This window comes from Corvus kubaryi, unplaced genomic scaffold, assembly GCF_017639235.1.
Source record: "Corvus kubaryi isolate FWS band 111438036 unplaced genomic scaffold, C.kubaryi_AGA036_p1.0 37284, whole genome shotgun sequence".
Classification (NCBI taxonomy): Eukaryota; Metazoa; Chordata; class Aves; order Passeriformes; family Corvidae; genus Corvus; species Corvus kubaryi.
This window is the reverse complement of record NW_024581088.1, coordinates 33,112-53,682: the sequence shown is the minus strand read 5'-3', so window position 1 is coordinate 53,682 and position 20,571 is coordinate 33,112. Positions and strand designations below refer to the sequence as shown.

The following is a 20,571-nucleotide window of genomic DNA, read 5'->3' as shown; positions in this document are numbered from 1 at the left end:
CTCCAAGGAGTCCATGAGGAGCCTGTCTTTGGGATGGACCTCAGTGGGACCCATCAATGCCTCGAGACACTTTGGGTGTTTCCTCTGCCTTTGACTCCTGGAAAGGTTTGTGCAATCTCCTCTCAGGCCCTGAGCTTCAAGGGCTCAGCCCCAAATGCACCACGGGGCTCGTTAGGATCAAGCAAGCACTGACAAACCCTGGCTCTGCCTTGATTTCCCTCTGGCCTGGTGCAGTTCATTAGGAAGGTTTCCTTCTCCAGTTATGGAGAAATATTTCAAAGAGCTTCTAAGAAATGCTCATTCCTATTTGAAGGGGTGTGTTTTATTGCTGTTCTCTTCAGAGAAGAGGTGATTGCAGCATTCTGTGACTGACACTGATGCAGAGTCTCTCCTCAGGAGGACTGGTCTGGTCACAGAAGCTGTGCCTTGAGGTCTGACCCAGTGTGGACAACCCTGCTCCACATTCCCAGCCCCATCCTGTCTCTCTTCACTCACCTGGGACCTGCTTTGCTCAGAGAACTGGCTGCACTCAGGCAGTGGGGACGTTTTCCCTTTTATTTTTTTTGAAGCAATCTGAAACTCCTGAGTGTCCCCCACTGAAAACAGACACCCTCCTCCAATGAGTGCCAAGCCCAAGCTGCCACCAAGACCATTCCAGGCCTGTCATGGGCCAGCTGTGTGGGTGGATTATCATCCCAACCTGCAGTAGGCCATTGCAAGGGACTGCCATGGACATTTCCCTGGCCCCCACTGGAGGGTTTGGATGCCATGGCAACCCTCATCAGTTCCAGTTCCCTTGGAAACCCCCCCAGGACCCATTGCTGCAGTCAGGCTCCGTGGCCACTTGCCCGCAGAGCTGTGGCTGCCCTCGGCTGCCATGGCAGCCCTCAGGACAGAGCGGTGCCGGGGCTGGTGCCAGCTACAATTGCAGTGACACTCGCTGATGCCCTCAGGTGCCACGGCAGCAGCCACAGGGACCCGTTCCTCACTTTGGTGCCACGGACACCAACGCTTGGCCCCGCTGCCATGGGCATTGGCACGGTCACCTGCACTCAGGGCCCGTGGCCGGGCACTGCTGCCATGGACATGGGCACGGAGCCCTGGGCCACAGGCGGCTGCCGTGGCCACCAGCCCAAGGTCCCGTGGCCAGGTCAGGGGCATGGAGAGGAACCCGTGGAGCCGTGGTGATGGTGGGTGGCCATGGGGTGCTGCTGTGGGCTGGGCCAGAGGGAATTTCCTTGCCAGGCCTTTCTCTGGGGCTGTGTTTGGCTCTGTGCTGAGCACAGCGTTGCTCACACAGAGATGTTTTTGTTCTTGCTGAGCTTGCACAGAGCCAAGGCCTTTCCTGCCCCTCGTCCGGCCACGCTGGGGAGGGGCTGGGGGTGCGGGGCAGCTTGGCAGGGGTCCCAGCCAGGACAGGTGACCCTAACTGACCCCAGGGATACCCCAGACCACAGGACTTCATGCTCAGTGTATAAAGTGGGGGGGGCAAGGAGGAAGGGGGGACATTTGGAGTGAGGGTTTTTGTCTTCCCAGGTAACACTCAGGCAGGATGGGGCCCTGTTTTGCCAGTGGGCAGGGTCAGCACCAAAGACACAGACACCAACTGAAGGAACTGTGTAATTTATAGAATGCAGATCTGCAAAAAGTCACAGAAGCATAAGCTCAGCAAAGCACATAATCATTAGCAATGAATCACAAAAGGAGCAGCTCAGCAATGCCCCCAATCATCACTGCCAAAGATTGCCTGCAGTGATTAACCAAGATCCAGCCCCAGTTCCCCTCAGACTTTACCATCACCCAGAGCCACCCATCAGCTGGGGGAAGCTGTCCCAGCCAGGGACTGGAGAGCCACTCCTGGACACTGGGAATTCCTGCAGCTGCCTCCAGCCACCGCTGAGGCTCCAACCCCGCTGGGACAGGGCCCAGCTTTGACAGTGCTGAAGAAACAAACTGACAGCACTTCTAGTGCGGGAACATCTGCTTTCATCCTCCTCTTGGGTTGCTCCTAACCCTGGCCAGGGCTCAAGGAGGAGCCAAGGGAGTTGACTTTGACCATACAGCCCCAAACAAAGCCAGATGGGGCCTTGTCCGGCTTCTAAATTCAGAGAGGTCAATCCACATTTCACCCATGAACAGACAGGTGGATCATATTGCTAATAAGATTTTATTTATGAGCGGATACAAATAAAAGTTTTGACTGGAAGGTTCATTGAGAGGTCAGCTTTCGCTCAGGGCCTGTTGTTCACAAGGCCTCACTCAGGGGGTGTTCAGGCCTTGGAACTTCAATTGCTCCTTTGACCTAGAGATGAATTACAAATTGAAATAATTCTTTCAATTACAGAGTCTGAGATTTAGCTATTAGGCATAAAGGCATCGCCTCTTGTTCTTCAATTAAGTGCTGCTCGAGGTCATCACTCAGAGCTACAATTCACATTCCTTTAAAACATGCCTCATTAGTTGCTATTCTCTGTTATTTATCAAATCCCCCTTTTTTCTTGAGACTGTGTCTCTTTTTAGACAAGTCTCAGTGCTCCATTTCCCAGCACAAAGTGTCACAACAGCTCTGACATGGAATCATAACACACCAAGTGCTCACACTGCAGTGATTACGGTGACTGCCACAAATGCATTTCGCAGCAGCCTCCAGTTTGACAGCCCTAAAGCCAATCCCTGCAAGAAGAATTTTCTTCTTTCTGCCACTCTTCCACTGCTATTTCCATCGAGGTGATTCCTGACTCTTGGACCTCAAACCCATCACTGTCAGAAGTGCAGCATTCCTGTCCTAGAATAGCCCAGGTTCCTCCTTGGCCAGCAGGCAGATAATCCAAGGCCATGCAGGTCTGCAGAGCCCCCGTTCATGTTTGCCGGAGCTCACAGGATGTGCTGTTGGATATTTTAACAGTATCATTTGCTGCTTCTTCTAATAATCGATTCAGCTCGTTAATGTGAACTCCACAGGACGAGGCAGCGCACATGGGGCACAGGGTGAACCAGAATCTTTGGCTTTCTGAAATCCAAGGCACTCTTTGGGTGGGAAATGTTCTCTGGGCCCCAACTCTTCCTCGTGGTTGTTGCTGAAGTACCCTAAAGGGAAGCATCAATATTGCCTGGCAACAGGACCCAAACCATCCTTTAGGTTGCCATTTATGGGCATTGTCTCTGCACACCCAGCAGGTCCCACTCCCAGTACCAAAGGTCTAATTTCCCACTGTTGGGCTGCTGATGGATCCAGGGCTCCTCCCTGTGCTCCAGAGGAGTTTCACAGAGGCCCTGCGGCTGGGAGCGGTGTAACACTGACACTGACACTGACACTGACCAGCTCCAGCACCCCAAGTTGTACTGACATTGATGGTAAAGGACAGAAATCCTTTCCCATTGTGGCCTTTAACTATTACAGGGTTTGGTTACTCCTGAAGGGAAATCCTAGTGAATCCTGTAAAACTGATAATTGCATTCCTTTGCTCACAGCACAGTCCTCTTTAACTGTCCCTGCACTGACTCCGTTACGAGTCAGAGCCCATTGACAGAGTTCTGCCGCCCCCTAGGGTGGGCCCTCCAAGGGAATCCCATTCCTCCCAACTTCAGTTGAGAACATACCCAGCAATTATTACACTGAGTATTTTGGCTACTTGGATATTTATATTTTCATTAGAACTTTCATGACTAATCCCCTTGGTGACACTCTAGAGGTGTCTTCGGTGAACAAAGATTCTGGTTGACTCTCAAGATACAGACCTAAGTAGTACGTTAGTGACAGTTATTCATTCTTTTTCCTCAGTCTTATTCTGGTTAGGAACAGTAATTCCACTGTCCATGGAGCTGGCACCTTTTTATTCTAGAATTATGCACTCAAGGTGTTTTATTGTTTAACTTTACTGTGGTGGACGTGGTTAAATAAACAAAAACCCCCTGTAATTCTTTTATCTCCTTCTCCACTGGTTCCACACACGTTTATCATCCTGTGTAAATATTTTTATATTCTTTTATCTTTTCTGCTAGTGAGCCTTTAAACTCTATTCAGCAGGTTCAGGGGAACTGAAATTTTCTATTCTTTATGTTATTTATCATCCTGGCTCCCCGCAGTGCTCCAATTCCTTCCCAGTGCCATTCCTGGTGCCCTGGGAAGCCCCCAGGACCAGGCAGGGGCTGCCGGCCATGTCCCCTCCTCACTCCCCCGCGGAACCCCCGGGCTCATTTCCTGTCTCGGAGGAGGCGCTCCCTTCCTGGAGCACCGCTGCTTTCGCTTTTTCAGCCGTTTCCGAGAATCTGATGTGAAAACAAGAAGTGAGGGGAGGGGGTCGGACAGTGTGGGGAGGTGCAGCCCGTGGGCAGGGAGGGGGTGGGGGCACAGGCAGGGGTATAACGGGGCTGAGCCGAGCTGCTCCTGGCCCCGCCGCAGAGCCGCTCCTTCGCAGCCTTGTCCCAGGTAAGCGCCAGCCCCTCGCTCCCACCCTGCCCCCGCGCTGCTGCTTCTGCTCTCAAAATTAATGTTTCTGAGCCCATGAGATCCTAAATCTCTGGTTTGGAGCTCCAAAGCTCCCTAAATGAGTGGATTTGGGCCAAATGCTCCCCAAATGGGTGTTTCTCAACCCCAGAGATCCCCAAAGTGCTGTTTCTGAGCCCAAAAATCTCCCTAAATCAGTGTTTGGGACCCCAAAAGCTCACTAAATGGATGTTTCTGAGCCTCAGAGCTCCCCGAATCACTGATTTTGAGCCCTAAAGCTCCCAGACTTGCAGTATCTGAGCCCAAAAGCTCCTGAATGGGGTTTCTGAGCCCCAAAGAACCGGAAATTGCTGGTTTTGAGCCCCGAAGCTTGCTAGATAATTTTTTTTCTGAGCCTAGAAATTCCATAACTGGGTATTGCTGAACCCAGAAGCTCCATAAATCACTCTTTCTCAGACCAAGAGCTCTCGAAATGGGTGTTTTGGAGCCCTAAAGCTCCCTGAATTGGTCTTTCTGAGTCCAGATGCTCCCAAAATTGGTACTTTAGACCCCCAAAGTTCCCTAAATTGCTGGTTCTGTCTCTTCTAAAAGCTGGTTGTACTCAGATTTCTTGTGCACAAATCTCCCTGAATTGGCTTTTTTGGGAGGTCCAAAACCTCCTTAATTTGGTATTTCTGAGCACAAATTCTCCTGAAACATTTGTTTCTCATTCCCAGTGCTCCCTAAATTGGTGTTTAGGACCTTAAAATGTCCTTAAATGGGTGTTTCTGAGCCCAAAGTCTCTCTATGTTTCTGAGCTCAAAATATCCCTAAACTGTTTTGTTTTGTTTTGTTTTGAGCTCAAAGCTTGCTTAATTAATGTTTTTGAGACTCGGAGCTCCCTAAGTGTTTTTTTTTTCTGAGCCCAAAACCTGAAATCGGTGTTCTGGGGCCCCAAAGCCCCCAGACTTGCTCTTTCTCGGCTGCAAAACTCCCGAAGTGACTGTTCTGGCCCCAAAGCTGCCGAAATAGGGGTTTCTGAGCCATGAAGTTCCCGAGATCAGTGTCGCAGAGCTCCGACCCCCGTAATGCAAACCATGTGCCCTGTTGGCCATCAGCCCATGGGGTTCGCTCCCAGTGCTCCCAGTGCCATTCCTGGTGCCCCTGGGAGGCCCCCAGGACCGGGCAGGGGCCGCCGGCCGCGCCCTTTCCCCGCCCCAGCGGGGCTGCCCCGAGGAGCCGCTCCGTGACTGGACCTCCCCAGTTTCGGTTTCAGTTTTCCGGGGATTTACGGGAAATCGGTGTAAAACCAAGAAACGAGGTGCTGGGGGAGGGCGAGGAGCCCGTGGGGGTGGGAAATGGACATAGCCGGGATGACGGAAAGAGCCGGACCGTGCGGAGCCCCGCGGTGCTGCTGCCCCTGCTGCGGAGCTGCTTCTTCCCAGCCTTGTTCCAGGCTGCCCCAGCGCCAGACCCTCGCTCCTGCCTTTCCCCACGGGTTGCTCCTTCTGCGCCTGAAATTCATGTTTCTGAGCCCAAAAGCTCCTAAATGGGGGCTACTGAGCCCAAAGTCTGCTTTAATTGGTTTTCTGGAGCCCTAAAGCTCTCTAAATCGCTTTTTGATCTGAAAATATTCCCAAATCACTCTCTATGGCCACCAACGCTTCCGACATCATTTTTTCTCAACCTCAAACGCCCTAAATCAGGGTTTCTTAAGCCCAAGATTCCCTAAATCGGTGTTTTAGAGCCCCAATGCTCCCTAAATCAGTGTTTCTGAACCCAAATGCATTCTGAATTGCTGTTTCAGGTCCCAGAAGCTCCCGAGGTGGGTGTTCCTGAGCCCAAATACTCCCAAAACTTTTCCATTCTCAGCTGTGAAGTTCCACTGTGTAAGTGGCTGTTTTTGAGGCCAAAAGCTCCTTGAAATGGTGTTGCTGAACCCCAAAGGATCCTCAATAGCTGCTTTTGAGTCCAAAGTCTCTGGACATTGATTTCTCTGAGCCCCAAAGCTCATGAAATGGGTGTTTCTGAGCCCTGGGGCTCCCCAGGTGGCTCTTCATGACCTCCAAAGCTCCCAACGTGGCTTTTTCTGAGCACTGCAGTTCCCTAAACATGTGTTTCTGAGCCCAAGAGCTCCCTAAATTGGAATTTTGAATCAAAAGCTGGCTAGAGAGGACTTTCTGAGGCCAAAAGCTCCCCAAATCAGTGGTTTTGAGCCAAATGCTCCCTTAATTGGCCTTTCTCAACCCCAAAGCTTCCTGAAGTCTGGGGTGTTTCTGAGCCCAAAGTCTCTCTAAATCATTGTTTGGGACCCCATAAGCTCCCTGCATCACTGATTTTGAGCCCAGAAGCTCCTGAGTGGGCATTTCTAAGAACCTGAAATTGCTGGCTTTGAGCTCAGAAGCTCTCTACATAATTTTTTTCTGAGTCAGAACCATCCCTAAATGGTTTGGAAGGCTGTGCTTGAACATGGGTGGAACGCAGGGGAAGGGGAGAGGCTCTGCCGGAGGGAGTGGCAGGGAGGATGAGGACGGGAGGTGTGAGGAGCAGCTTGAACACATGGAGGAGATCCTCCACAGGATGGGCAAAGGCTGATTGACTTAAGAGTGAGCAGTGAAGGGCTCAGAAAGGGGGACACTGTCTTGGCAGTTCAGAAACTGCTTGACCAGGGAAAGTTGGCAGAAGAGGCCTGAGAGCCTCTTCTGAGAAGTGTCCAGGCCAGTGAGCAAGTTCCCATGGGGAATGGTAACTGCCCTGGCATTCACGGGCAGGCAAAGCAGCAGGGCTCCAACAGCGTGGGGGATCCTGGAGTGACGGCTCAGCAAAGCTGCCTGGTGGGTGAAAAGGGGGGATGCTCATGGGGACCTGGTGGTGGCCCACAAGGAAGAGCTGGTCAGGGATGAGCTCATCAGTGCCAGCCTGGGCTGTCACAGCCGGGACATAGTGGGGTCCCAGGCACCAAAGGGCAGGGACTAAGGCCAGCAGCAGAGCACAGAGCTGGGGCTCCAGAGGATGAACTCGGGGTGTTGAACCAGGTGGCGGCAGGGGCAGCAGCTCTGAAGGGTGAAGGAGCTCAGGAAATCTGATAGGCCCTACAGGGCAGCCTGTTCCAAGGGCAGGAATGGTCTCTCCAAGAAGCCGTGAGTAAAGCACTCATCTCTTGAGGCTCTTGGCTGAACTGAGCGAGCTCCAGGGTGAAAAGGCAGCACATGGGAGGTGGAGCACATGAGCCAGCAGCACAGAAAGCCAACAGCACAGCCCTGGGCTGTGTGAGCAGGAGCAGAGCCAGGGGAAGGGTTTAACCCCTGTGCCCAGCACATTTACACCACACCTGCCCAGCAACAGCGGGGCTGTGGCAGTCAGGAACCTCTGCACTGGTGGGTCACTGGGGTGGGAGTCCTCCAGCTGTCCTTCAGGTGCTGGTGGGATTTCCCTAAGTGTCTGCAACAACAAAACCAGCAATAAAAGTGTGACTCTGCCCAAACAGAAACATCTGCAGCAGAGCAATCTGCACCTGCAGTCGCCCCTCTGGGCAAGGCCAATGGAATTGCTACTGGCAATACACAGCAATGACACCCCCTCCTCACAAGGCTTCATGGGCCGTGACCATCCCCTGGGTTGGGCACTGCTGGGGCCCCTCAAATGCTATGTCCAGTTCTGCCAGAGAGAATTGAATGGGAAAAGGACACTCCCTGAACCACCCTGGGGCCTTCACTGGGCTCTGCTGAGGCTTGAAGGAGCCCTGCTGCTGTCACCAAAAATTCGGGAGGAAAATAAAAACCCTCTAACACTGTATTTGAAGTGATGGAGAATCAGGCATTACTTTATTCTGGCTCAGATGTGCCATGGAAAATATTCCATACACACATGCCTTTTACCAGACTTTCTGCAGATTTATACAATAAAAAACTCAAAGCAGTTCCCGTTCATTGGTCCCAAATGACACAATTTTTCTAATATTTGGTGAATCGTGCCACAACCGGGCCAGGAGACACTTGAGAGACAGAGTCAGAGAAGTGGGTATTTGCTTTATTTGGCGCGCCAGCTGTGTGGGGATCGCTCCTCCAAACACACACACCTGGTGCTCTCTACAACACAGTATTATGGGCTAAATTATGAATATTCATCACATTCCTTGGGACAGGTGTGGTTATACAAATTATTTATCGGCAGTCATTAGCATATGGGCCACACATGCGCTGTGTGTCCTGGTGGTCGCGCTGAGGAAGACCTCTCCTCTTCCTCGGGGGTCTTCTCTGAGGAAGGCCAGTAGTCATCCTCTCATGAACTTTTCACCTTTCTCCCTGGGCATGCGTAGTCCTTTGAGGAATGATTCAGCAGTCTCTGAGATGATCCTTGTCCCCTCTATCTTGACAAGATGAGGGTGAATTCGGCTTCTCAGGCTTTGTAATTAACATCTTCTGTCTGAACTAACATTTGTTGTCTCCCAGTAGTTAACTTGTGCTTACATGAGTTAGTTATTGACTGCCCCTTCTTCAATCCCCCCCTTTTCTTTGGTTATTTGTAATTCTTTACAAATCTTGCATGTCTTTAATGTAAGAACCCTTCTCTATTTTATTTCTAAGTTTATGCTTGTGTCATTGAGCATAAGCATCACGATTCTAAGTACATAATATTCTGCATCAGTAATTACTAATACAAACACTAAGTAACAATGCAATAACACAAATAGCTATTCCAAACAATTGTTTAAGCCAGGATAAGTTGGGTAACCATGATGTAAGTTTGTCTCATACCTCTTTAAGCCTTCAAGAAGTCTCATCTAAGGTGATTTGATGCAATGTTCACTTTGGATAAATAATTTTAACAGTTTTCTGGGTATGACTATGAGACCTTTTTATCTTAGCCCACCCATCTGTGCTTTTTTTTTTTTTTTTTAATCTAATTTAAATCATAATTAGAGTTAGGGCTTGGATCTGAAATCTACTGGCCACTGCCTTTGCTGTTTTGTCTGCCATAGCATTTCCCAGTTCAGGGATGGTGTTACCCTGGGAGTGTCCCTTACAATGCATTATAGCCACTTTTGAAGGTTTTACCACTGCTTCCAGTAACTGCATGATTGCAGTAGCATGCTTGATTTCTTTCTTCTGTGAGGTTAATAAACCTCTTTCTTTCCAGATAGCCCCGTGAGCGTCTACCACTCCAAAAGCATACCTTGAATCAGTCCAAATGTTGATAGGTTTTCCTTTGGCTGATGCCAAGGCTCGAGTTAGGGCTATTATTTCAGCCTTATGAGCTGATGTCCCCACAGGTAACGGTTTTGCCTCAATGACAGCGTCTGTGGTTGTAACTGCACACCCAGCGAGCCGCTCACCATCCTTGACATAACTGCTTTCATCAGTGAACCAGTTGTCTGCATTTTCTAGCGGAGAGTCCTTTAGGTCCAGGCGGCTGGAGTCAACTGCCTCCATGGTTTCGATGCAGTCCTGCTGTCCAGGCTCCTCAGCAGCCTTGCCCTGGAGGTAAGCTGCTGGGTTTAAAACGTTGGTTACTTGGATACTCACATCCTCCGATTCTGCTAGGACAGCTTGGTGTTTGAGAAAGTGAGATGGGCTTAACCAGTGATTTCCTTTCTGTGTGAGCACTGCTGACACTGTGTGAGAGACAAAAACAATTCTCTGCTGGCCCAGTGTGAACTTGAGGGCTTCCTCTATGTTCAGGGTCCCAGCTGCCACTGCACGCAGGCAGGCGGGCCATCCTTGGCTGACCACGTCCAGCTGCTTGGAGAAATAAGCCACTGGCCTTTTGTATGGTCCCAGCTTCTGTGCCAAAAGTTCCAGCACCAGTCCTTGTCTCTCATGTGAAAACAACAGAAGAGGTTTAGTGACATCTGGTATGCCCAATACTGGAGCTTGCATCAACTCACGTTTCAGAATTACAAATGCATTGTTAGTCTCTGGTGTCCAGCATAGGTGAGTTCCCCCAGTCTCTTTTAGGAGCTGGTATAAAGGTTTCACAATGAGTCTATAGTTGTAGATCCATAATCTACACCATCCTGTCATTCTCAGAAAAGTTATCAGTTCTTTGGTTGTGGTTGGCCTGGGCATTTGACAAATTGCCTCTTTCCTGTTGTCTCCCGAGGCTCTCTCCCCTCTTGCTAGTTTATACCTTCGATATGTAACATTCTGGAGGACTAGCTGAGCCTTTTCAGGGGAGACTCTATATCCACTTAGTCCCAGAAAATTTAGAAGACTTACAGTCCAGTTCTTGCAGTCTTCACGGGTCCTTGTTGCTATCAGCAGATCATCGACGTACTGCAGAAATGTGTCTTCTCTAAGTGGTGGTGTCCAGGCTTCTAGTTCCTTGGCTAATTGATTTCCAAATATCATGGGTCTTGAATCCTTGTGGCAATACAGTCCATGTGAGCTGACTTTTTCTCCCTGTTTTGGGGTTTTTCCATTCAAAGGCAAAAATTTCCTGACTGCTTTCAGCTAATGGCAGACAAAAGAGAGCATCTTTTAAATCTAAAACTGAAAATCACACTCAGTCACTTTGTAATTTTGTGAGTCAAGTGTCCTCAGGTCCTGAACTAATCAATAACTTTCATTTGGCTTTTGTACTGGTAGAATTGGGGTATTGCAGGAAGATCTACACTTTCTCAACAACCTTTGATTAATAAATTTAGTAATTATTGGTTCTATTCTTACTCATGTTTCATGCCTTAGTGTATATTGTTTAATTGACACTGGTTGTGCCCCTTCCAGTAGTTCAATAATCACTGGGGGAGCCCGTTTTGATCTCTCTGGAATTTCAACATCTTCTACTAATGGGATCACTTAATTTGTTCTTTTACTATCTATGGGTATTTCTCTTTCTTTTATCTTAGTGGTTGAACTTACACTTTAAAGTCCTAGTCAGGTATCTTCAGGGAGGCTTCTTTGGTTGTAGCTTCTTTCTACAGTTTTTGTTATAATAATATTCTTACTCTGCTGTATAATTCTATACATTATGAAGGATTAGTTTTTATGATACAAAACTAACACACAAAACATTTTCATACAAAATGTTCTCATGCAAACATATCTTTACATTAGGGCTATGCTCTGTTTTCCAGGAGCCAGATTATAGCACTCTTGTCATTTAATCTTGACACAAACTACAAACTGTGGCTTTATTTTTGGTGGGATTAAAAATGAAATGAATTCTCTTTCAAATGTAGGGTTGTTTTTTTTTGTTTTGTTTTTGGTGAATAAATTGCCTTCATCCCATTCTGCACCTACAACTGAGATTGCAGAATGTGCTATAAATAGGAGGGGTGAGGAAAAGTTAAAACATCCTCTTAAGACATATGGCATGAGATTGAACAGCACTTTAGTTTGAGAGCTGGTAGAAGGCTTTTCTATATTCCTCTTGGTTTAGGAAGGGGGATTCAATCATTTCTCAGGTAGCATTTGCTTGTGTTTTGTCAAGATTCTTTTTTAGTTCACTAATTAGAAAATCCAAAAAATTTAGCCAGATTATAATAATTTTGAAGCCTTCTGAGGCAGAACTGGGAAGGTTAGTCCATATTTGTAGGATTTCAAATATGTGTAAATTCTTATACCAACTCTCAGGATAATATTGGTTGAGACAAATTATACATCTATAAGACTTTAACCACACTATTTTTCAGTAAAAAGACAAAACAAGTTAGACAAAAATTAGACTCAAGAATATGTAGAATGCTTTCACTACTATTTGATCTTTCACCAAGTCACTTGCAATGAAAACACAAACAAATTACAAACATTAACCAACTGACAATGCGAGCAATTATGGTGACACTTGAAATTTCATTGGTTTTCACACAGCTCCATCTCATGTGTTGGTAGATTCCTAGAAAAGAAAAGTGAAAATTTGGCCCACTAGACTGATTATTAAGAAGTAAAACTTTTTGGGGCTACCACAAAGTGACAGTGAAGCAATGGTTATCACATTTAGGTGTGATTTTGCTGCTTGCAGTTTCCTTGCTCTCAAACTGCTTTCTTTATCTTTGATGTCAGGACATTTGACATTCCTAGAAAAGAGAAAAGAAACAAACTTCCCCCCCAACCCCCGCCGCGCGGGGGGGTGGGGGGGGGGGGGGGGGGAAACAAGAGTTTAATTGCATTAACTTATTCAAGTGGAGTTTTAGTTTTTATTCTATGAAGTGCTTGTTGCACCACTTTTATTGTCTCCCGCAGGTTTCCAGTGGCGTTTCTTCCAATTGATTCTTCAGTGGAGGGAGTGAGACTGCTTTTAAAAGTTTTGCAAGAGTTGCAGTCTGTGAATCAGGCATTTGGATTGCCGTTTTTTTTTGTTTGTTTGTTTGTTTGTTTTTGTTGTTTTTTTTTTTTTTTCTCCTCAGGGTTTTAGTAGGCTTCTGCTTTTCGCCCTGGAGCAGTTGGCCTTATCAGTTTGCTCCTTTTGTTCTAGTGATTTTCCTTTTGGACAAGATCAAGTTCGGCAGCAAGCAATGCTACTGCCTAAAACCCCCTTCTCTCTCTTTTTTTTTTTTTTTTTTCAGGGTTTCTCTACAGCCCCCGCAGATGAGGCTGCATGACAAATACCTGGGCCTGCACAGGGACAGCACCATCCCCACAAGGCTGCAGGATTAGAATCTGCCAATTCTAGCTCTCCACAATAATCCACAGACTGGTGGCAAGGCTCCCCAGAAGATAGGAGCTCGCCTCAGAACTGAAACCTGCCAATTTTGGCTTTTCACAACAAAACACAAAAGGCACAGGGGCACGGGTCCCCTCCAAACAGGAGCCTTTCAGCTCTGCACAAGCACCACGTAACAGGAGCCTTACAGCTCCGCACACTTAAACTTATTAATCACAATGTCCACAATTCTTACAACTTCTGCCATCACCTTTGCCATTGCTTTCGCCTTTTCCTCATCTCTTAACTTTTCTAACCAGTTCCTCTCAAATTTCTCACTATTCTCTGCCACTCTCCCCTTACTCTAACATTATCTGCACTTTCATTGCTCTTTCTAGTCTGATACCAAGCTCTCTCCTCTGGCAGCTTGGACACCACCCACTCCATCTAGTAGAAGTACAATACCCCTTTCTAATACATGTACACAAATACAAGCTTCACAACTGTTTTCATACACTAAACACGGGATTTCAGAAGGGAAATCAGATGGAGCTACATTAGAAAGGTGTTGGGGGTCTGGATGTTTTCAATTCAATAGCTAAAATTTTTTCTCCTCTAAAATCCACCCCACTTCGGACAGTAAGGTTGAATTCCAAACCAACAGTTTATATGATTTATCCTCGTTCACTCTTTGCCAAACGCTTCGCTTTTCTCTGGCCGAGCCGGGCGCCGGGGTACGGAACCGCAGATAGAGCTCCTCACTCGCTCCTCACTTTGACAGCACGTCTCATCCACTCTCACTCACACAGCAGCAGAATAGCAACAGACAAAACACAAATAGCCGTACAATAGCGCCTAACAGCGGGGTCCAACCCCTTAAAGGTACCTCTCACAGTGGGGTCCAACCTCGGGAGTCCAACCCCTTTAAAAGTCAGGGTCCAACCCCTTAAAAGTACTTTTCCTCTTGCCCAGGACTAATTTTGGGAGACCCAGTCTTCCTCGGGACTTTCAACCCACCCTCAGGGACTCGAACCCTGGACCTGCAGGTATTTTGTGTTTCAAAGGAATAGCAAATCCCTTAATTTGGTGCAGATGGTCCTTGTCTGCCCCCGCTGTGAGCCAAAGGACAGCTGAGCTCCCCCTGAAAATTCAGGGTCGCGACTGGGAGGTCCGCTTACCCCTGGATCCGGCAGCCGGGCAGAGAGGGTCCCATCTCAGGATGCCAGATGAATCATGCCACAACCAGGCCAGGAGACACTTGAGAGACAGAGTCGGAGAAGTGGGTATTTGCTTTATTCGGCGCGCCGGCTGTGTGGGGATCGCTCCTCCAAACACACACACCTGGTGCTCTCTACAACACAGTATTAAGGGTTAAATTATGAATATTCATCACATTCATTGGGACAGGTGTGGCTATGCAAATTATTTATTGGAAGTCATTAGCATATGGGCCACACATGCGCTGTGTGTCCTGGTGGTCGCACTGAGGAAGGCCTCTCCTCTTCCTTGGGGGTCTTCTCTGATGAAGGCCAGTAGTCATCCTCTCAGTGAACTTTTCACCTTTCTCCCTGGGCATGCGTAGTCCTTTGAGGAATGATTCAGCAGTCTCTGAGATGATCCTTGTCCCCTCTATCTTGACAAGATGAGGGTGAATTCGGCTTCTCAGGCTTTGTAATTAACATCTTCTGTCTGAACTAACATTTGCTGTCTCCCAATAGTTAACTTGTGCTTACATGAGTTAGTTATTGACTGCCCCTTCTTCATTGGTTTCTTATTGGCCACGGATTCCTTTGCCTCTAATGCTAATTCAGCCCTCACTCCTTGATTCCCTTATCGGTCTTTTCCAGACCAAGCATCTCCAACCATGCCAAGGTGCAACATCTGGGGTTGATGTCTGTCGATGGGTGTTGACGGTTGTTATTTTTTGTGCATCTTCTGGGCTACGCCCAGTCTGTTGAGATATTAAGCTCATCCTGTGAGGAGTGGTGCAATGTCCCCTGAGAAAAACCTAAAATTCCTTTCCCCAGGGCAAGGGCAAACCAAGCCTGACTAGATGAATAAAGTAAAAACTTTCAAAAGTTCTGTTATTTCCAACACTGCCCTCCAGAGCCCTCAGGGCTTTCAGTGTCTTTACCTCATCAAGGTCCAGCGTTGCTGCGGAGGGTGGGGGGCTGGTCAAGAAGGGTTGGAGGGAGACCACAAAGTTAATATTTCATAGAATTCCTGTGCAAAGTCTGTTGTCCCTTCCCGCTCACAGTCCGTTGGTCTCTGGCCAGCAGAGACCTCACTGAGAATGCAGAAGAGAGAATTTATTCTTTTTTTTTTTTTCCCTGGCTGTACTTTTTCTTTCTCCCCCCTTCCCCCACTTCCTTTAACTTTTCCTTCTCCTCCCCTCTCTTGTCTTTCCCCCCTTCCTTTTCTTTTTCCCCTCAAAGCTTCAGCTTTGGCTCAGGATTGCAGATCTGGCACCACATAAAATAAGTTTCCTGTCTAAACCAGTGTTCAGGGCTCCTTCTGAATATGAGAAAGAGACAAGGAGAGACAAGAGAACAATTTCTCTCTGACTGTGAGAAGTGGGGTGACCCATTCCTGGAAGCACAACCATCTTTCCATGAGTGGTGATCTGAGCTAAATGTCTGCGTTCATCACTTATCAATAGCAGAGGCCTGTTCATGGCAGCTCCACGTGCACATCATCTGTTCATTGTTACTGTTTAGGAAGCCGTCACTCTATTGCTCTGCTTTCAGGAGAAATAACCCTCAAATACTGAGTGGTTTATACCACTTACATTCTTTCCCTCCTTTCTGACTAGAGCAGATTAGGAAAAGTAGTCTGAAGAAAGAGAGCAGCGTTCAATGCTGGGGTTAGACCCGAGGGACACTGACAGGCCCTGGGGCTGTGACTTCTGATGGGTCCCTGCTGACATTTCTCTATTTCTAGTCCTCAGTGGAGCTTTCTTTCTCAGCCAGGTTTCAACTCCTCTTGAACACCAGGAAAGCTTTCTTGACATGCAAGATTCTTGCTTTTGGCAAGGAGTTTCTTAATTCACCCCGTTTGACCGGGTCCTCCTCCTTCTCTGGAACATGGCCCTTGGCAAAGAAAACAAAAAGTCACAAGGAGCAGACAGCACGGGGAAATGGAGTGCAAGAAGGAGAGGGAGGGCAGAGCACAGCAGTGAGTGGTGCCCCGAGCAGACCTTTCCTCGTTTCTGATCTATCCCCGTTTCTGCCTTCTGCCTTCACCTCGTCATTGCTGCTCTGATGGGTTGGACTTGGTGAATGGGTTGGACTTGGTGATCTTGAAGGTCTCTTCCAGCCCGGTGGTTCTGTGGTTCTGGGATCTGGTCAGAAGGGACAGGTGCCTTTTTTGGAAGGGCCAGCAAGGCCATGCTTTCTGCAGCCAGTTGTGCAGAAGAGGATGTTAAGGGAACTCCCCAGTCTGACCATTCCCGAGGCTCTCTGGCCCTCACATTCCCACCACCAGAGACTTTCAGTGCTGGGACCAGAGTCCCTTTGTAATAAATGGTTAAAAGGTTCTTTTGGTTGAGAAGAAGTTAAAAGTTGCTTGTTAAAAGAATGGGGATATGCAGTTAATGAGTTAATTGTTATTGCGACTGTACGGGTGTAATGTTGCTATGTGCCCACTAGATGGTGACACCAATGGGGGAAAGTAATGGGTCTATAGAAAAGAGGAGAATGGTCTAGAATGTTCTTAAGATGACTTAATAATTATGATGTAAACATTTTGAGGAATTATTGGTTAGGGGGTAAACCAATCACTCGACGCCCCAGAGACTGACGGAACTGAACACCAATGAGGACCCTAGCAACGAGCCATCAGAGGGAGGATCTGAGCTGCACCAATCACAACATCAAGAGAGACTATAAAAACTGCCCCGGGGCTCAGCCTCCGGGGGGGTCTTCCTGAGGAACTTGAGTCCGAGGGAACGTCCTCTGTGTCGCACTGTTTGTTTTTTTTCTGGGTTGTCGAGTGGGACTTGGGCTTACCTCGAGTCTCCGCTCCTGGTTTTCTTTTTAATAAACGAGCAGACTTTTACTCCACCCAAAAAGTCCAGGCCTCGTTTATAACACCTTTGCAGCAATGGCTCCAGTGCCCCAACAGGCCTTGCTGGACTCCCCACAGTCCTCAATCCCACACTCAGCCCCTGTGTCCTCCCCAGTTCCAGCCCAGGTTTCCCATGGCAGAGTCTCAGATGTCTCCTTCCATAAAGCCATTTCTTCCTGGCACAGTAACAGAAACAGCCTGAGCTGTTTCCCTGACAAAGGAACTGTTTCCCTGACAAAGGAACCCCTCAGTTTTATTCCTTCACAGTTTGAGGGCCCAAGGCTCAAGTCTGGCTTTCTCCTGAGCCCTTGGCTCCTGCCATGTCTCTCAGTGTCCCTCCCCCAGCTGTGCCAGTGCTCTTGGGGCCCTTTGTTGTGCTTTGTTGGCCGTTCATGGGCTCTTGTCTCGGGCTCCCACGTGGAGCTCGACCTGCACCTGGCACTGCAGCTGTCCCCGAGCCACCTGCACCTGTGTGTTCACAACCAGGAGGAGGGGAGGGTGGGAGTGAGGTGGTTTCAGTTTTGTCTTTGTTACTCACCTTGCTGCTCTGTTGAGAATTGCCAAGAAAGCAAAGCAATCGTCCCCAAATGAAATCTGGTTTTCCCATGATGGCAACAGGTGAGGGATGTCCCAGGCTTTATGTGAGCGTTTCAGTTGTAGTTTTTCCTCCTGTCCAGTTGAGGAGGGGGAGTGAGCAGCTTGGTGGGCATCTGGCAGCCAGCCAAGGTCACCCCTGTCCTTTCTCCATAGATTTCTTCATAGCTGGTCAGGATAACCTCCAGGATTTGAGTCTGAAGGAATGGACAATGGTCCCTCTCCTCTGCAGAAAATCATAGCTGGGGTTGAACACCTGGTTCTGCACTCTGCAAGGGCAGAAGGTCTTTATTCTGACCAACAAAGACAATGTGTGTGGCTGTGAGAATTCTCAGGGAGCTCCAGTGCAGCCAAGATGGGTTTGGGACCATCTGGGACTACAACAGAATGTTTTATTATTGCCTTCTCTTCTGTAGTCCTGTGCCCACCACAGAAATTTTGCTCTCCTTTTCCCTTGCATTGCAGAGTGAACCTTGAGAAGAGGACGCAGGAGGCAGGAACTGAGGACATGGCAGGAAGATTTGGTAAGAGCTGCATTTCTTCTGCTAGACAGTGATGGCAGGAAAAATAAGTAATTTTAAAAACCCTGTGTAGATCAGAGGTTTGAGTAGTATAAGGGACGTGTGTGTCCCAAAAAAGCTCTTTAATGCATTGTTGAAATCCTTAGGGAAATACCGCAGCAAAGTTTCCCTTTTTTCATTTTTCTTCTTCTTTTCATGTGAACCTAATGGCGAGAAGTAAGGAAAATATTCAAATCCATAGGTAAGTGTGCTGGATCCCATTCTTTTTGTCTGTGGCCATCCTTGGGACCCTTTGGGATGCAATGTGTTATCCCTGAGAGGAGTGAGGCCAATGGAGGTCTCTCCCCCAAGCACATTACCTGCAGAATGCCTTCCAGAGCACAGCAGAAGGCCTGGCCTTGGCTTGGGATGAACTGAGGAATTTGGTCAGAGTGGTGACCTTCTTTGACACATCCTACCCTAGCAGGGGGTGTTGCTGAGCAAGGCTTTGAGGAGTCAGGCTGAAATGAATGTGCCGAGGGTCACTAAAGGGAGCTGGGGGTCCCTCTCCACTCCTGGAGTGTGAGGCAGGACAGTCTCACCCTCTCGTGGGTGGCTGTGCTCTGGTGGGACTGTGCCGAGGCACCTGCATGGTGCCCGAATGCTGTGGCAGCTGAGGCAGCTTCCTGGCCCAGGAGAGCCTCAGTGGGCCCCAAGGGTCAGAAACCCCCCAGCACTGCTCTGGGGCTCCTGGTCCACAGCACCTCATGGTTCCTGGGCCAGCTGCAGGATGTGCTCTGCCCCAGAACCGCTCAGTGCAGTCCTGGAGTTCCTTAGGGAAAGGTCCTTGTTGAATGTTCCTTTTTTCTTTTTCATTTTATTTTCATCTGAACCTGATGTCCAGGTGTCGGGCTGGCTGCGTGCGAAATTATTTATAGAGCTGTAAAATGGATACTCGAAAGACGAAGTAAGTGTGCTGGATCCCATTTCTCTTGTCTGTTCTCATCCTTGGGAACCCTTGGGATGCGATGTGTTATCCCTGAGAGAAGTGAGGCCAGTGGGGGTCTCTCCCGAGCACGTTGCCTGCAGAACCCCTCCCAGAGCACAGCCGCAGGCCCGGCCTTTGGGGTGGGATGAATTTGGCCGGAGGGACATCCCCCTTGGATGACAGACACGTCCTGCTCTAGCAGAGGGTGCTCCTGACAGTTGGTAACGATTTCAAAGCCATAGCACATCCCTTCTGGGATTTCCTTTCTTTTCTTGGACCTGAAGGAGGAATTTCATCCTGGGCTTTCCTCCAGGGGCAAAAGGCAGAAGCCTTTCTGTGCAGGTGAGTGCCAGTCCTTGCCCACACTACCTGGAAACTAAACCCTGCCAAGCAAGAAGGAGATCCAGAGGCCTGCTGTGCATGAGGGCCCAGCACAGTCAGATAAACAATCCCACCTTTCCATAAATCCCCACTTCCAAGGGCCTCCAGCCTTCCTTTGTTTATTCCCTACCCCCATGCAGATGCCCACGATCCCAGGCTCCCAGGGGACAGAGCTGCTCCAGCAGTGGGGTTTTCCCAGCACAGACCAGGACAGCCTGGAGGAGAGGAAATAAAAACCCAACCTGTGGGAAGACCCAAGAAGAGACCCTCAAGAAGGGACTTTAAAACAAAGGATTTGATTGTCCTCAGGCAGGATGGGTGGTCTCCCCTTCAAACGAGCAATGTCAGTTTCTCGCTGACACCAGTCTTTTTCTACAGGAGAGAGAGAGAGGGAGAAGACCACAAAGCTCCTGGACTCCAAGCTGAACGAGAACTTCCTTTACCTCATGAAACAAATGGAACCTCTAAAGAGAGTATTTAAAAAATTACATAAATTCAAACTCTGTGATCTTCAGGTCTTCAGAGCAGACCTGGAGAAGATACAAGGTGAGCAGGGCTATTGCCAAGCAGACTTCCATCTCTCTGAAGGCAAAAGCTGCTCTACAGCCCAACCACGCTGAGAGCTCATCCTGTTCAGCTGTTCAAAGGGGACAGGGAGGGGCCTGAGAAGAGACCCTCTGTCAGGGATGTTAAATCAGAGCCTTTGGACATCCTTGTGTCAGATAGCTGGTGTCCCCCTCAAGGAGGAATCATCAGTGACCCAGTGACATCGTTCTTTCTTCACAGGAAAGGAAAAGGAGGAAATTGCAAGGGCCCTGGAATGCAAGTTGCAGAAGAACCTCAGGAATCTCTCCCAAAGCATTCAAACTCTGCAAGAAGATGTACATGAATGGCTGGAGTCCACGAAGCTTGATCTTCAGGTCTTCAGAGCAGACCTGGAGAAGATACCAGGTGAGCAGGGCCATTGCCAAGCAGACTTTCATCTCACTGAAGGCAAAAGCTGCTCTACAGCCCAACCACGCTGAGAGCTCATC

General features: G+C 48.6%; 1 protein-coding gene across 9 annotated transcripts in view; it reads left to right on the top strand.

Annotated features, from left to right (window-relative positions):
• The first annotated feature begins 4,347 nt into the window (after positions 1 to 4,347).
• The window catches only part of LOC121663488, an 18,600-nt gene continuing 2,376 nt past the window's right edge, over positions 4,348 to 20,571 (top strand). Inside the window, exons 1-8 of one of the 9 annotated variants that reach the window (XM_042025787.1) lie at positions 4,358 to 4,429; positions 12,933 to 13,891; positions 13,982 to 14,055; positions 18,134 to 18,192; positions 18,407 to 18,430; positions 19,073 to 19,135; positions 19,916 to 20,083; positions 20,324 to 20,488. In XM_042025787.1, coding sequence (XP_041881721.1) covers positions 18,177 to 18,192; positions 18,407 to 18,430; positions 19,073 to 19,135; positions 19,916 to 20,083; positions 20,324 to 20,488 — 436 coding nt within the window. In that variant the 5' untranslated portion in view covers positions 4,358 to 4,429; positions 12,933 to 13,891; positions 13,982 to 14,055; positions 18,134 to 18,176. Of the gene's footprint in view, positions 4,430 to 6,233; positions 6,316 to 9,698; positions 9,910 to 12,932; positions 13,892 to 13,981; positions 14,056 to 18,133; positions 18,193 to 18,406; positions 18,431 to 19,072; positions 19,136 to 19,915; positions 20,084 to 20,323; positions 20,489 to 20,571 lie in introns of those variants that run through there. The other 8 variants (XM_042025784.1, XM_042025789.1, XM_042025782.1 and 5 more) reach the window with 8 other exon arrangements.